This window comes from Oncorhynchus mykiss, chromosome 12, assembly GCF_057628025.1.
Source record: "Oncorhynchus mykiss isolate SJ-2025 chromosome 12, ASM5762802v1, whole genome shotgun sequence".
NCBI classification, from domain to species: domain Eukaryota; kingdom Metazoa; phylum Chordata; class Actinopteri; order Salmoniformes; family Salmonidae; genus Oncorhynchus; species Oncorhynchus mykiss.
In genome coordinates this window covers 38,209,815-38,225,829 of record NC_143033.1, presented here as the reverse complement: position 1 = coordinate 38,225,829, position 16,015 = coordinate 38,209,815, and the positions used below count along the sequence as shown (strand labels likewise).

At 40.9% G+C, this 16,015-nt stretch overlaps 1 protein-coding gene across 2 annotated transcripts in view; it reads right to left on the bottom strand.

The window, feature by feature from the left end:
* Positions 1-1,252: 1,252 nt before the first annotated feature.
* Positions 1,253-16,015, bottom strand: part of LOC110537539 (syntaxin-1A) — a 62,245-nt gene continuing 47,482 nt past the window's right edge. Inside the window, exons 1-4 of one of the 2 annotated variants that reach the window (XM_021623656.3) lie at positions 11,248-12,405; positions 6,861-7,030; positions 6,439-6,617; positions 1,253-4,091 (exon numbers count right to left, since the gene is read on the bottom strand). In XM_021623656.3, the coding sequence (XP_021479331.2) occupies positions 3,715-4,091; positions 6,439-6,617; positions 6,861-7,030; positions 11,248-11,550 (1,029 nt within the window). In that variant the 5' untranslated portion in view covers positions 11,551-12,405 and the 3' untranslated portion in view covers positions 1,253-3,714. Of the gene's footprint in view, positions 4,092-6,438; positions 6,618-6,860; positions 7,031-11,247; positions 12,406-16,015 lie in introns of those variants that run through there. The other variant, XM_090192415.1, reaches the window with a different exon arrangement.

Below are 16,015 nucleotides of genomic sequence, written 5' to 3'. Positions count from 1 at the left end.
AGTCGTGGGTGAACAGGGGGGACTAAGTACTCGGCCGAGGGGCCCCCATGTTAAGGATCAGCGTGATGGATGTGTTCATGTGTTGTTGTCTACCCTCACCACCTGCACAGGGAGAAGTTCAGTCCCAGGGTCCTTACTTTAGTGTGAGCTTGGAGGGTACTATGGTGTTGAACACTGAGCTGTAGTGAATGAACAGCATTCTCGCTTGTCCAAGTGGGAAAGGGCAGTGTGAGGTCAATAGAGTTTGCGTCATCTATGGATCTGTTGGGGCGGTATGCGAATTGGAGTAGCCCCAGGGTGTCTGGGATGACAGTATTGATGTGAGCCATGACCAGCCTTTCAAAGCATTTAATGGTTACAGTGCTACAGGGGGATAGTAATTTAGACAGGTTACCTTGGTATTTTTTTGGCACAAGGACTATGGTGGTCTGCTTGAAACATGCATGTATTACAGACGGGATCAGGGAGAGGTTGAAAATGTCAGTGAAGACACTTGCCAGCTGGTCAGCCCATGCTCTAAATACGTGTCCTGGTAATCCGTCTGCGGCCTTGGGAATGTTAACCTGTTTAAAGGTTTTACTCACATCAGCTACGGAGAGGTTGATCACACAGTCGTCTGGAACAGCTCGTGCTCTCACGCATGGTTCAATGTTGCTTGCCTCGAAGCGAGCATAGAAAGCATTTAGCTTGTCTGGTAGGCTCACGTCATTGGGCAGCTTGTGGCTGGGTTTCCCTTTGTAATCCGTTACAGTTTGCAAGCTCTGCCACATTCAATTATTTATTAATGAAGCCGGTGACTAATGTGGTAAACTCATCAATTCTATCTGATGAGTTCCGGGAAATACATTTGTCTGTGATAGTGAAACAGTCTTGTAGCTTGGCATTCACTTCATCGGACCACTTCCGCATTGAGCGTGTCACTGGTACTTGCTGTTTGAGTTTTTGCTTGTAAGCAGGAATCAGTAGTATAGAGTTATGGTCAGATTTTCCAAATGGAGGGCGAGGGAGAGCTTTGTACGCGTCTCTGTGTGTGGAGTAAAGGTGATCGGATTTCAGTTTTCCTGCATTATGTGGCTGGGAATTGTCAGGAGAGGTGGAGAATTGGAATGGTACCCCTAGCGATTGGAGTGCAGTAACATTCATTGTACTGTGTATATTTTTCCCCTGACCCTACATGCATTCATCCATTCCAATTCAACAGTCAGCATACCAACAATGTGGAATATTTGGTTATATATGAGAGAGATGCATATTGAAGCTAGATCAACTTTATTATTAGGCTTATGATGAATAAGACACAGATAACTGCCAAGAAGCAGAGGGAGAGATGACATCCTGGCCAAATGTGGTCACAAAAATGTGATAAGTGCCAAGTTGTTGCACTGATGAATGACACAGATGAGCTTGGTTTCAATGACAGATCAGCAACTGATCCCAGGTCTGGGTCTCCATCCACATGTTTTCAGTTTAGGTTGCTTGGTTCATTTCATGGTAGTACTGCATTCGCCAACTTGAAACATTGACACATTGTTTGCATAACATTATTAACAACCACAGAGACTGATAATTTTATACAGTCAAAAACAAACTGTATTTGAACCTTGTTATAAAAACAAAAAATATACACGACTTACTATTAGCACAATACATCATAGCATTACAACAAATAATGCAGTATGTATTTTAAAGCAAGATATTACTCTTGTAAACTTAATAGTAGGGCACTGGTCTAGCTGTGCATTGTTTTTCAACTTTCCCATGCCATGAGCAGCCTAGACAACATTGGCCAGCTATGGGATCTGCAAAAGACATTCACCAGCCAGGGGAGAAACTTCAATAAGGTGCCTGGAACGTTCATAAAGTCAAATTTTAAATGCTGAAATAAATAAATAAAATGGGATTATTTTAACCCTAAACCATCCCTGCATTTGAATCTTAAAAGATTGAAGCCTCTATCTGTGACAGGCTTCATAAAATCAACTAAATCCAATCAATTGACATCCATCGGTAAGAAAGTGGCAACTCTTAACACTTTTTGTCAATGACTCAACCTAGTCCTAGAATCACAGTTAAACAGAAGGAAAAGACAGTCACATTATCTAAGTCAAAACTCAAATTGTGTCAGAGACATCACATCAATAGCACAAAACAAGACTTCATCTTGATCTACCTGACGTACCTTATTGTTTGTTCTGTTTTAAAGCATTAATGAGCCTATACTGGATAACCCCAGCCGTCTGGACATACAGTGTTGTGTTGTTATAATTGTATTACCTTCTGGAAACTATCAAAGTAATGGATTCACGTACATTTTTGACAACAGAAATACAGGTGCTGTACAAACAGTAAATTGCACATAATCCCTCTAAAACTAGAACTTGTAGCCTATTCTATGAAAATGTAATTAAAATGGACATATTATGACATCTGAAAATCTAATACATATTCACTAAATAACTAAACAACAACATGGGGAACAAGAAAGAAAACAGAACCCACGGAGGTGACAATACTGTCACTGCAGTCCTTGATTAGAAGTAGTGTGGTTTCCTGGTTTAAACTCCATGTAAGTGTAAGTGAAACAGTTGCCCTTAAGAAAAGGCACTTAAGCTGAATTTGTTTAAATCAGTAGAAATATGTCATATAAAATTATCTATGAAACTTGTGTGACTAATCTGTCATGCTGCAAAAGAAGATTATTCAATAATTGAATGGCAAATATGTCGTAAAAATCTGCTAAATTGACAATAGCTTTTTAAGTGTAAATTACCTTTAGCAGCTAATTTCAATGTTCCATCTGCTATAGAAACCCCTTCAGAGACATACATTCTGGGGCAGTAGGGTGACCACCAGGAATTATTTTTACAAAAAGAAGATGCATAATTTTCAACTGCAAGATAAACATTTCCAGTAAAAAAAAGCAATATCTTGGATCTCTCATGAGGCAACTGAAGTAAAATAACTTTGCCCATGCCCCTTTAACCTATTTGATTTTAAACTCTCTAGTTGACTTTGGGTCTATGACTTTCCAAAGCCTTGCTGATCACAGACCGTGTAGCAAAGAACATCTACATTTACTTGTGTCTCTAACCTAGAACTTCTAAAGGTTTATGGGAGAGTAAGTGACAGAAAATACCAGCATCAGTAACAAAAATAGACATTTACTCTTCATGTAGATGAGAAATATTTCATCAGCTTGCTAAATTGCATCCAGTTAATTTGTGAAGGCTTTCTCTCGCAACCATCAAAGTGGCTAACAGAGAAACGCAAAGCGTAGAAAACATATCAGCATAAATAAGAATTAAACCAAAGAGACAGACAACACTGTAATCACAATATGAGATTAACTTGACTCTTTTCTGAAAAACTTGATGGTCCACAAGCTTAGATGAGCACAAAAACCCCCAGAGTTTAACACAATAAAACAGCCAATGAGAGCCTAGGTTAATGCTGTTTATAAAAAAAGAAACAGAAAGAAAAAACATTGGTCACCACTATTCAATAAGGAAACAGAACAACAACTGTCCGACTCGCTCCTTTCTATAAACTCAGCATTTCATAGGTTTCAGTTCTTGAAAAGAGGGAATAACATTGACAACCCGATTTATCTCTCAACCTGAGGGACCAGGAAGGAGATCAGTCAGCCTATTACAACACAAGTCCACCTCACAACAAAAAACACAGCAGGGGAGAGAGTTCTGTCTTCCCCTTACTTTACCACCATGTGATCTTGAACTCGTAGATTGGCCTCTTGCAGTAGTAGTGGTTGATGAGGTGTTTGTCGCAGACGCCGATGCATTGCTGGTCGGCAGTGATGCCGCGCTCCGCCAGGTCACTGACAATGCAGTGGAGCAAGTCGTAAACATCCGCCACCGCCTCCCAGGGCCCGAACGACACGTCCACCTCACAGTGGTGTTCGAACAGTTTGGCCTCGCTCTCCGTGCGCTCAAAGCGCAGTGAGTTGAAGAGTGGCCGCTCGTACGGCGTGATGGGCATCTCCTCCTTGTACACGCAGATCTTCAGCTTGGCGAAGCGCGCCTTCCTCTGCATGGCCCGCAGCTTGGCGATCTCCACGATGCGCTCCAGATTATCTGGAAACAATACAAGGGATAACTTACTTCACTCCAGTCCAAGCTTTTCCAAAATAGTTAATTGACACATTTCCATTTACTTCACACATTTCTACTTTATTATAGTCAATGCCACTTGAAATGCCCAATGCAGCCATTTTTATCTCAACATCAAGTAATTTCTAGGTTCCATTCAAAAAGAAACAAAATTAGCTTTTTACCCCAAAACGATTTCTCAAGCAATAACTTTGCTAGGACTGTCTGGGAGTGGTCTGAGTGAGGGACTAATTGGAGTGGCCTAATGGGTGCAGGTGCAGTAAATAAGGTTTAATATGCAAGATGGCTAAATAAAGAGCAAAATTATTTATTATTATTATATTATTATTTGTGCCCGGGTCCTATAAGAGCTCTTTGTCACTTCCCACGAGCTGGGTTGTGACAAAAACACTCATTGTCATTGTACACTGTAGCGTTAAGATTTCCCTTCACTGGAACTATGGGGCTGAGCCCGAACCATGAAAAACAGCCCCAGACCATTATTCCTCTTCCACCAAACTTTACAGTTGGCACTATGCATTCGGGCAGGTAGCGGTTCTCCTGGCATCAGCCAAATCCAGATTTGTGCGTTGGACTGCCAGATGGTGAAGCGTGATTCATCACTCCAGAGAACGCATTTCCACTGCTCCAGAGTCCAGGCGGCGAGCTTTACACCACTCCAGCCGACGCTTGGTACGGTGATCATAGGCTTGTGTGTGGCTGCTCGACCATGGAAACCCACTTCTTGAAGCTCCCGACGAACAGTTATTGTGGTTACATTGCTTCCAGAGTCAATTTGGAACTCGGTAGTGAGTTGTGCTCTCGCTCTCTGGCATCATCACGATGGCAGAGAGTGGGTGCCCATAGCCCCATTCATTCAATTAGTCTGGGAGGATGAGGCTCAAAGAGAAAGTGCGATAGATAGGAATAGAAAGAAAGAAGCATCCGCATAGGATTTATCACATGCTAGTCTCTCATCTGCCTGTCTGCCTGCTTCTATCTTGGCCTAACCCAGCCCCTGGTGGGAGACACATTGTCTGTTTCAAAGGCAGTATTCCACAGATTTCCTGTTTGAAAAAGCTAAGATGGGGATGAAGAGATAGATAATAGTTTCTATGAACCACCTGGGTGTAATGAGTTTATGGTGTCTCCTATTACACCCATAAAAAGCATTATAACATTTGCTAAGCATTCATAAAAGCATTTATGAATTCATAACTGCATAGAACATATTCTAGTGTGTACACCCACTCTGTGCAGAGCGCTTTGGAAGTGAACTGTCATCACCTTATGTTATAAAATACATTTTACCAAGACAAATTCGTTCTGAATCATTCAGTGGGGTCTTTCTCTAACATACACTACATGGCTAAAAGTATGTGGACACCTGCTCGTTGAACATCTCATTCCAAAATCATGGGCATTAATATGGAGTGGGTCCCCCCTTTGCTGCTATAACAGCCTCCACTCTTCTGGGAAGGCTTTCCACTAGATGTTGGAACATTCAGCCACAAGAGCATTAGTTGGTTTGAGGTCAGGGCTCCGCCAGACTGTCAGATGGTGAAGCGTGATTCATCACTCCAGAGAACGCATTTCCACTGCTCCAGAGTCCAGACGGCGAGCTTTACACCACTCCAGCCGACGCTTGGGATGGTGATCTTAGGCTTGTGAGTGGCTGCTCGACCATGGAAACCCATTTCTTGATGCTCCCGATGAACAGTTATTGTGGTGACATTGCTTCCAGAGGCCGTAGGGAACTCGGTAGTGAGTGGTGCAAACGAGGACAGATGATTTTTATGCACTTCCGCATTCGGCGGTCCCGTTCTGTGAGCTTGTGTGGCCTATCACTTCGTGGCTGAGCCTTTGTGGCTCCGAGACGTTTCCACTTCACAATGTCAGCACTTAAAGTTGACAGAGGCAGCTGTAGCAGGACAGAAATTTGACGAACTGACTTGTTGGAAAGGTTGCATTCTATGACGATGCCACGTTGAAAGTCACTGAGCTCGTCAGTACAGGCTAATGTTTGTCTAAGGAGATTGCATGGCTGTGTGCTCAATTATATACATCTGTCAGCAACAGGTGTGGCTGAAATAGCTGAATCCACTCATTTGAAGGGGTGTCCCACATACTTTTAGCCATGTAGTGCATTTTCAACCAGCAACTATCAGGAAGTAACACTGATCACATTTTTTGACGCTTTTAAAGTGTTTGTTTCCTCAGCTGTTGTCCAATATGATACAACACAGGAAAAACGATTTTGACTGCACTGGGCCTTCACACGTAAGCAACCATATGCAATAGGGTTAGCGGGTGAACGTAAAGTGCCAGTTACCCTTGTAGTAGGGCAGGAGATCGAGGAAGGCCTGGCGGACTTTCTCTCCTGTGAGTGGCTGAGTGTCCTCCAAGCTGTCTAACAGTGGACCAATAGCATAGTACAGGGCCTCCCTATGTACCGCCCTCACATGATCCCTCTGAGGTAGCTCGCCCTCGCGCAGGAAGTTCAGGATGTCCCTATACAAGGAACATGCAAACAAACACGGTTTTGAGTTGAAATTGCATCCACCATCCTTGTCTAGTCATCTGTTCATTCAACCTTGTCTAGACATGGATAGCCCACCTTACCATTTTGTCAGTCAACCTGTTAATGGTGCTTTCTTGTCAAAAGTGTTGCAGAATAAGGGTCTGGCATGCTCACTCACTATTATTAACATGTAATAAGCATGTTTTGCTGCAGGCTATTTGAAGAGTGCTCACCTGAAATATGCCCCATCCCGGTCAATGAAGAAGCGACCTTCAGCATCACGTGGGATGTGATGGCGTCCACTGAACATGGAGGCGAGCATGGTGTCTTCATAGCGCCGTAATGTGGACAGACGGGTGGTGAAGTAGGTGCCACCCACATTGAGAGAAATTACCTCAGGAAACTATGAGTGATAGGAAAAAAACAGGACAGTGCATTATCCATTTTGGAAGGTCTGTGCATAAAATACAGTACATTTTATTTTGGTTAAAAAAAAAGGTGGATTCCATTAGATACCATAATCATGAATTCATTTAAAAAAAATAATACTTTTATATAACAACATCAGACCAATTTTACTAAACATTTAAAAATGTGACAAGTGCAAATACAGAACTCATCAACAATAAATAACTATTGTCATTTTCTTTTGTTTTCTTCTATCACCTCTAATCTTGGGGCTCCTGAGTTGCACAGTGGTCTAAGGCACCACATCTCAGTGATAGAGGCGTTATTAGTGTGCTAGTTCGATTCCAGGCTGTATCACAACTGGCCATGATTGGGAGTCCCATAGGGTGGCGCACAATTTGCCCATCATCGTTCGGGTTAGGGTCGGCCGTCATTGTAAATAAGAATTTGTTCTTAACCGACTTGCCTAGTTAAATAAGGGTTAAATAAGATTTTTTAAATATATTCCTTTGCAGTTGCTTCACAGTAGCCAAATAAATAAATAAATAAATAAATATATATATATATGTATACACACACACTATCAGTCAAAGTTTTGGATGCACCTACTCATTAAAGGGTTTTTCTTTATTAGTACTATTTTCTACATTGTAGAATAATAGTGAAAGAAATCAAAACTATGGAATCATGTAGTAACCAAAAAAGTGTTAAATAAAAATAGATTTTAGATTCTTCAAAGTAGCCACCTTTTGCCTTGATGACAGCTTTGCACACTCTTGGCATTCTCTCAACCAGCTTCACCTGGAATGCTTTTACAATAGTCTTTAACTTCTTGGTGACAGGGGGCAGTATTTTCACGTCCGGATGAAATGCATGCCCATATTCAACTGCCTGCTACTCATCCCCAGATGATAAGATATGCATAGTATTAGTAGATTTGGGTAGAAAACACTCTGAAGTTTCTAAAACTGTTTGAATCATGTCTGTGAGTCTAACAGAACTTATTTAGCAGGCGGAACCCTGAGGACAAACCATTCAGATGTTTTTTTTTTAGTTCACTCTCTTTTCAATGGGAATCCAGATTTCTAAGGGACCTTCTTGCTGTTCCTATCGCTTCCACTGGATGTCAACCATCTTTTGAAATTGGTTGAGGTTTTTCCTTTGTGTAATGAAGAAGTATGGCCATCTTGAACGAGGGTAACTTGAAGTGTACTGTTAGATAGAGGCGCGTCACCAGAAAGCTAGCTACAGTTTGTTTTCCTCCTGTATTGAACACAGATCATTCCATCTTCAATTTGATCGATTATTTACGTTAAAAAATACCTAAAGTTGTATTACAAAAGTAGTTTGAAATGTTTTGGCAAAGTTTACAGGTAACTTGAGATATTTTGTATTCACGTTGCGCAAGTTGGAACCGGTGTTTTTCCTGGATCAAACGCGCCAAATAAATGGACATTTTGGATGTATATCGACGGAATTAATCAAACAAAAGGACCATTTGTGATGTTTATGGGACATATTGGAGTGCCAACAAAAAAAGCTTGTCAAAGGCATGAATTATATTTTTATTTCTGCGTTTTGTCGCACCTGCAGGGTTGAAATATGCTTCTCTCTCTTTGTTTACTATGGCGCTATCCTCAGATAATAGCATTGTTTGCTTTAGCCGAAAAGCCTTTTTGAAATCTGACATGTTGGCTGGATTCACAACAAGTGTAGCTTTAATTTGCTATCTTGCATGTGTGATTTCATGAAAGTTTGATTTTTATAGTAATTTATTTGAATTTGGCGCTCTGCATTTTCACTGGCTTTCGGCCAGGTCCCACATATCCCAGTGAGGTTAAGGAGTTCCCACATATGCCGAGCACTTGTTAGCTGCTTTCCTTCACTCTGCGGTCCAACTCATCCCAAACCATCTCAATTGGGTTGAGGCTGGGTTATTTGTAGAGGCCAGGTCATCTGGTGAAGCACTCTTTCACTCTCCTTCTTGGTAAAATAGCCCTTACACAGCCTGGAGGTCATTGTCCTGTTGAAAAACAAATGATAGATCCTGCTCCATTCTTCACGGTGGGAACCACACATGAGGAGAACATCCGTTCACCTACTCTGCGTCTCACAAAGATACAGCGGTTAGAACCAAAAATCTCAAATTTGGACTCATCAGACTAATGGACAGATTTCCACTGGTCTAATGTCCATTGCTCGTGTTTCTTTACCCAAGGAAGTCTCTTATTATTGGTGTCCTTTAGTGGTGGTTTCTTTTCAGCAATTCAACCATGAAGGCCTGATTCACACAGTCTCCTCTTAACAGTTGATGTTGAGATGTGTCTGTTACTTGAACTATGTGAAGCATTTATTTGGGCTGCAATTTCTGAGGCTGGCAAATCTAATGAACGTATCCTCTGCAGCAGAGGTAACTCTAGGTCTTCCTTTCCTGTGACAGTCCTCATGAGAACCAGTTTCATCATAGCACTTGATGGTTTTTGCGACTGCACTTGAAGTAACTTTCAAAGTTCTTGAAATGTTCTGGATTGACTGACCTTCATGTCTTAAAGTAATGATGGACTGACATTTCTCTTTGCTCATTTGATTTGTTATTGCCATAATATGGACTTGGTCTTTTACAAAATAGGGCTATCTTCTGCATACCACCCCTACCTTGTCACAACACAACTGATTGTCTCAAATGCATTAAGAAGCAAAGAGATTCCACAAATGAACTTTAAAGAAGGCACACCTGTTAATTGAAATGCATTCCAGGTGACTACCTCATGAAGCTGGTTGAGAGAATGCCAAGAGTGTGTAAAGCTGTCATCAAGGAAAAGGGTGGATACTTTGAAGAAACTCAAATTTAAAATATATTTGTTTATTATTTTTATTGAACAAGGCAAGTCGGTTAAGAACAAATTCTTATTTGCAATGATGTCTTACCCCGGCCAAACCCTCCCTTAGCCCGGACGACGCTGGGCTAATTGTGCGCCGCCCTATGGGACTCCAGATCACGTCCAGTTGTGATACAGACCCGGGTTCGATCCCGGGCTGTAGTGATGCCTCTAGCACTGCGATGCAGTGCCTTAGACCACTGTTTAACACTTTTTTGGTTACTACATGATTCCATATGTGTTAATTCATAGTTTTGATGTCTTCACTATTATTCTACAATGTAGAATATAGTAAAAATAAAGAAATACCCTTGAATGAGTAGGTGTGTCTAAACAAATAAAACCCACAAATGTTAGCTACCTACACATAGCTATCAAGTAGACATCTCAAATAAATGTGTTATTAACAAGATAAAATGTATTAAAAGACTTAAAACCAATACAAATAAAGTTGTTCAGTATGCATCTACATATAAATTTAAGCAATAAGGCACAAGGGAGGGTGTGTGGTATATGGCGAATACGGCTAAGGGCGGTTCTTACACATGACGCATCGCGGAGTGCCTGGACACAGCCCTTAGCCATGGTATCAGCAATAAGAGGATGGGATTACTGCTAAGAATATTATAATCACAAGGCAGATATCGACCAGACATATTGGGCCCATCATCAAAAGTGACAGTCATTAGACATGACACTGTCGGCAAGGGTTTCCCTTCACACGATTAAAGATCAATCCCAGTGAGGGGCTGTCACAGAAAACAAGAGCCAATTTGGCTATCCCTCTGTGTGGGTGGTGAACCAATCATGGTAAAGACAACACCGGAAGAAGAAATACATGGGCAGCGTTCAGTATGTTTTGACGTTCTGGAACGTTCAACTGAACGGAAACAGTGCTGTACTGAAGACCAGTTGAAAAACAGGGCAGGGTTGGGGTGTGGAACGCTGTAAGCATGGCCACTGGCCTTTAAATAAGTAACTCATTGCTTCAAGCCACACCTCAAACGGTAGCAAACGTAGCTCAAAGTCTGTTCAAGAACGTACAATAATGTTTTGGCGAAACTTGTCGTTCAGTACAAACGCAACGTAGCAAGCGTTCAAACTAACTGAACGTACCTACGTTGCCCGTGGAGACGGATCCATATAATTTACAGTTTCTTTCTGATCTGTCTTTACAGTTTCTTTCTGATCAATGCTGAATTGTACAGAAAATGTGCAAAGAGAGATTCTCACAGATAGCGACGTTTATATAGCCATTGAACTCACATCCTAATTAAGCACCTTTAGTAACAAATGTCCCTGGATAAACAACAACAAACGCCCATCTCCTCACCTCTGGAGATGGCGATGCGTTTAACGTGGTGCTGAGAGACTTGCCCAGATTTAGGTTCGGTGCGGGAGTGGATAGCTTTCGGAAATCACCCTTCACAGAGCCTGCACTAGACATTGCATCGCCTGGTTTTCCAGCCTCACTAGCGGCCGAAAAAAACACCATTACTCTCGAATGAGGGAGTGCTCGCCTCTCCTGAGCGAACACCCTTAACCGTGAAGGAGCCACGGGTAAAGGGCTGGACATGTTGAAAGAGAGCGGCGGTCGTTCTCCATTGGAAGCCTCGTCAGATCCATACTGCTGCATGCACACACACCAGGTCTGTGAGTGGCCAGTGCATCCGGTGAACTCAAATCAATCACCAAGGATAAAGCACCATCCACGTTTGATTGTAAGGGATGACAGGACAACACTGTAATCAACCTAGGGGTGGTACGTGTCAGCTGATAGGGACATTTACAGTATGGTACGAGATAATAATCCCCTTTACCTACTTTGCGTGTACTCCCATTAACGCCCTCTAGCTGACATATTGCAATAAAGCAGCTTGGAGTAGAAATGTCTCCAGGGAGAAGAAACACGTTACGCACGACGATAACCTCAAACTGTTACGCCAACTGAGCGTGTTCTGTACAATAGCCTATGGGTTGCTTAGCCTACGTTTAATTCGTAGTTTATATACTTCCAAGTATTCTGATTATGCGTATGTTACACTGAAAATGAGACTAACAAATGAAACCCGTGATTTTAAACCGACAAAAACAACACACCTTTCAAGATTGTAAATGCATAATAAACTAAATATAACATTTTCGCCCTCTAGATAGCACGACAAAGTTCTGCTATAATGTAACCCAAATCAAACGTGATAATATGCTCTATATCCCTCAAACTCAACTGTTGACCTCGAAGCCAGTTCCACTGCATTTTTCATCGTTCCCCTCTAATCAGGGACTGATTTAGACCTGGGACATCAGGTGTGTGAAATGATTTATCAGGTAGAACAGAATGCCAGCAGGCTGCAGACCTCGTAGGGTTATGCCACGTTCAAAACCTTCTGGGAACTTGGAAAAATACGAGGTCAAATTATGACTTCAGTGATCTTCAGGTCGCAGCACTAGAAAGAGGCCCAAGTTCCCGAGTTTGAATTCCGATTAGAATGACCGTTCAAATATTTTTTTTCCCCAGTCGAAGCTTGTTTTTTCCCCAGAGTTCCCTGTTTTGAACGCACGGAAGTTGGAGATCTCCGAGTTCCCAGTTGTGTTTAACACGGCAATAAGAGTTGAGAACCCCTGCTCAAAAGACAGACCCATTTTGCGGTGCGCGCAAATTGGTGGCAAAACAATGGGGAGTTCTTATAGAACGCCAGAAAAAAAAACAAATTTACATGTTGCTTATGGGTGAATTTCACACTAATTTTGGATTATAATTTAATTTTAAGGCTCTTATGAATATCTTGCTTAATATAATGTGTGTCATCATCGCAAATTGAACTGCATTATACTTTTTTTAAAAACACTTTAACCAGTAAAATGGCTCTTTGGCTAGCTTGTGCTACAAGCTACAGCATATATACATGAGCGTTAGCATTCTAGCTAACTGCTGCATCCAAAATAGTGTAGCGATCCGCCCAGACAGCTGTGTGTTATGCCATTAGTTGGTTGTGTTGTACTTACCAGTACCCAGTGTTCGCGGGGTCCAACACGCCAATCAACCTGCTATCTGCCAACCACGGGAATGCTCTGATATCCTGGTGGAGTGGCGGGGCGATTGCAAGTTAAGACCATGTTTACAAATTGTTCTCTCTCTTACGTATGGTCTTCACAAGAGAAGGTCATAGTTGTTTTATAGGGTATCTTTCATTTATTTGGCGTGGGCTACGGCCAAAAAGTAGCCTGTGTGGAGTTAGATTAATAAACCGTATTCTACATTCATTGTCTGGACAATTGTCCCTTTATGATCTAGCCAGGTCATTACAATAGTTATTTTTCAAAGATCAAAAACAAATATAATCTTAGCAACTGTTTCAAGCAACAATCAAAATATCACTGTAAGCGTACACATTTTTGTATTTATTTATTCAGAAGTCACGTAGATCTAGGCTATGCTGAATGGGTGCAGATGGCGATGGCTTTCCTACTGCTGCCAAGAGTCGCACGCATCTGTGCGCGATGTCAGTGTCTTTAAAAAAAATATATATTATTTATTTGTATTTTTATTAATAACAAATCAATACATAAAGCACATGAGGGAACACAAGCATACATCGATTACAAACAATAGACAATCGAGCTAGGGGGTACAATATCACATTACAATTACACAAGGACCTTAATTAAGGGACATGCATATACTTACAATTCTAACAGCTTTTTTGTTAGTAGAGCATTTAACCTGGGTGGTCATTACAAAAGGAGCAATTTGAGTTGATGTTTTCCTTAAACTTCTTCATATAGTGGTTGGCAGGATAATATTTATGAATCATTTTAAAGGAAACTTCCTTAATTTTGTTAACAAGTAGGTATGTGTGTGGCAACATCCACACTTTTTTCCAACAGATATTATCAATAAATCCATTCCAATAAGGCATGACATAAGGTAGATAGATAGATACAACATCCTGCTGAAACAAGGATCGTATCGCTCTGTTGTTGAATGGACCAAAAGAGAAACAAATCTTTCCTACTGATGAGTCAAAAGCGCGATGTCAGTGTCTCATGAACTGGAAAAGGGTCTAATGAGATGGTCTTGTATGGAGCGAGATAGCTGCCAAAAGGTTGAATGTCGGTATCGTTAGAATCGTAAAAAAATCTATAAGTAAATTACGATAGTAAGAAAAGCCATGCGTGAAACATGACATGTAAACGTTCAATTTGATATGTAAACTTACAAACCCTGTTTCGACTATGAATTAACATTTATACGTTCAATTCTTACATCTCCCTTTACTCGGGTACAGATATTTTTTATAGGCACACACATTTGTCAGTAATGTGGCATCTGCAAAGGACATTAATCGACCATAGCTAGTCAAAATTAGCTAGTCATTCAAGCAACTCTAGGCCAGACGTTAGAGTTGCTTTGCGGCTTCCGGTTTCATTTCCAAAATAAAAGTCTAGAGTTTGTTATATAACTGTATTTAATAATGACGTTATACCAGTAGATGGCGTAGTATAGGCATGGTCCTTCAGCAAATGACTTGTGTAAGAATGACAGACACAGAAGAGCTGTGGCTAGAATAACCACATGAGTTGCAATATAGAAAGTAAATATCATTTAGGCTAGGTCTATTCCACTATCTAAATATGACATGCTGTTGTGTGTTATTTAATGGCCATATCATTTCAAAATGTATTTGTATAGCCATGTGGGGCTACTGTGATGATCATGTAACTGAATGAATCACACTTTTTCCAGTATTTGGGAGCACGGAGTGTAGGCCTTATATTAGGCATTTTGACTGTTGGATTAGTGAATTCCACTCTGTATGTAGGCTTGTTATAGCCATTTGCATTGCACAACCCCATCACGCAGAGGCTATATCCATATCAATAAATGAGACAAAACAAAATATTGATGAAGTCGAGGCTATAACCTGTCCTGAGCGAAATAGTCAAGGGGTCCCAAATGGTCAAGACTATCTATAGCCTATTCTTATTGGCAGATCTGTTTTCCCTATCAGCCACTGCACGTGCTTCTTCAACTATTTTGTTCAACATTTATTTAGAGGCGGTATTTAGAGGCCTGTGAGCTAGGGCCTCTTTTTTAAGGAGAGCCCTATAATAAGAACTGATAAAACATAGTTATAAAATTATCCCGCAAGACACCAGTACCAAAAATGATAGCCTAAATTGCAATGCCTACAAGTTGAAGGCCTATTTTTTATTTGGATAGGCCTAAAAACTTAAATAAGTACTGAATTATTAAAGTGACAGGCTAAAGAACTTGGAGACATTAGATCATTTTGAATACACACATGGATTTCAATAATCACATGGATAAGACTGTTCTATTCTTTTTTTATTTAGTTCCTATTGCAACTCAGACAAATGACAATGAATGACATACTGACTGAAGGATTAATGAAATGTTGGAATGACGAGTTGCACGCATCATGCATGCTCTTTATTTGGCTAGTAGGCAAATAGGCCTACATTGGGGTATAATGACTCTATAGCTGCATGCCTCCAGAAGGGCATCACCTGAGGTTTAGTGGTGCTTTTCCAAAGGTGCATGGTGCTGCATGGAGATCACAAGCTCTTCAACTGGGTAGCAGTGTCGCGATGGAGGGAATAGCCTATACAGAGATTTCCTAAAACCACTGCAACCACTGTAAAATGTGGAAATAAGTTTATGCCAGATTTAGCCTACGTTTAACCTCTCCCTTGTTCATTCCAAAGTCCATATGTTCATGACCCGATTCATATAAATCATGTCAAATTATTTTCAATTCATATTAATCCCTCCTACAGAATATGCGTCGGCAGGATTTTGAATGATTAAATAAATATCAACATGTTCAATAAAAAAATAGAGTGGCAAAGACTCCAGTAGTCATACATAATTCCTAGATTAACCAAACATCTATTATTCTATGTTTCATTATTCCTGGTTATGATTACAGACAGAGCCCAGAGAATGGGATCGTGCAATATTGAATTAGACATATTCTGATATGGTGCATGCATGGGGATGTTCACTCACCCAGAGATATTCACATAATTCAACATAATATTTGTTCAAACCTAAAATGTTAGTCTGTAATCGTAAC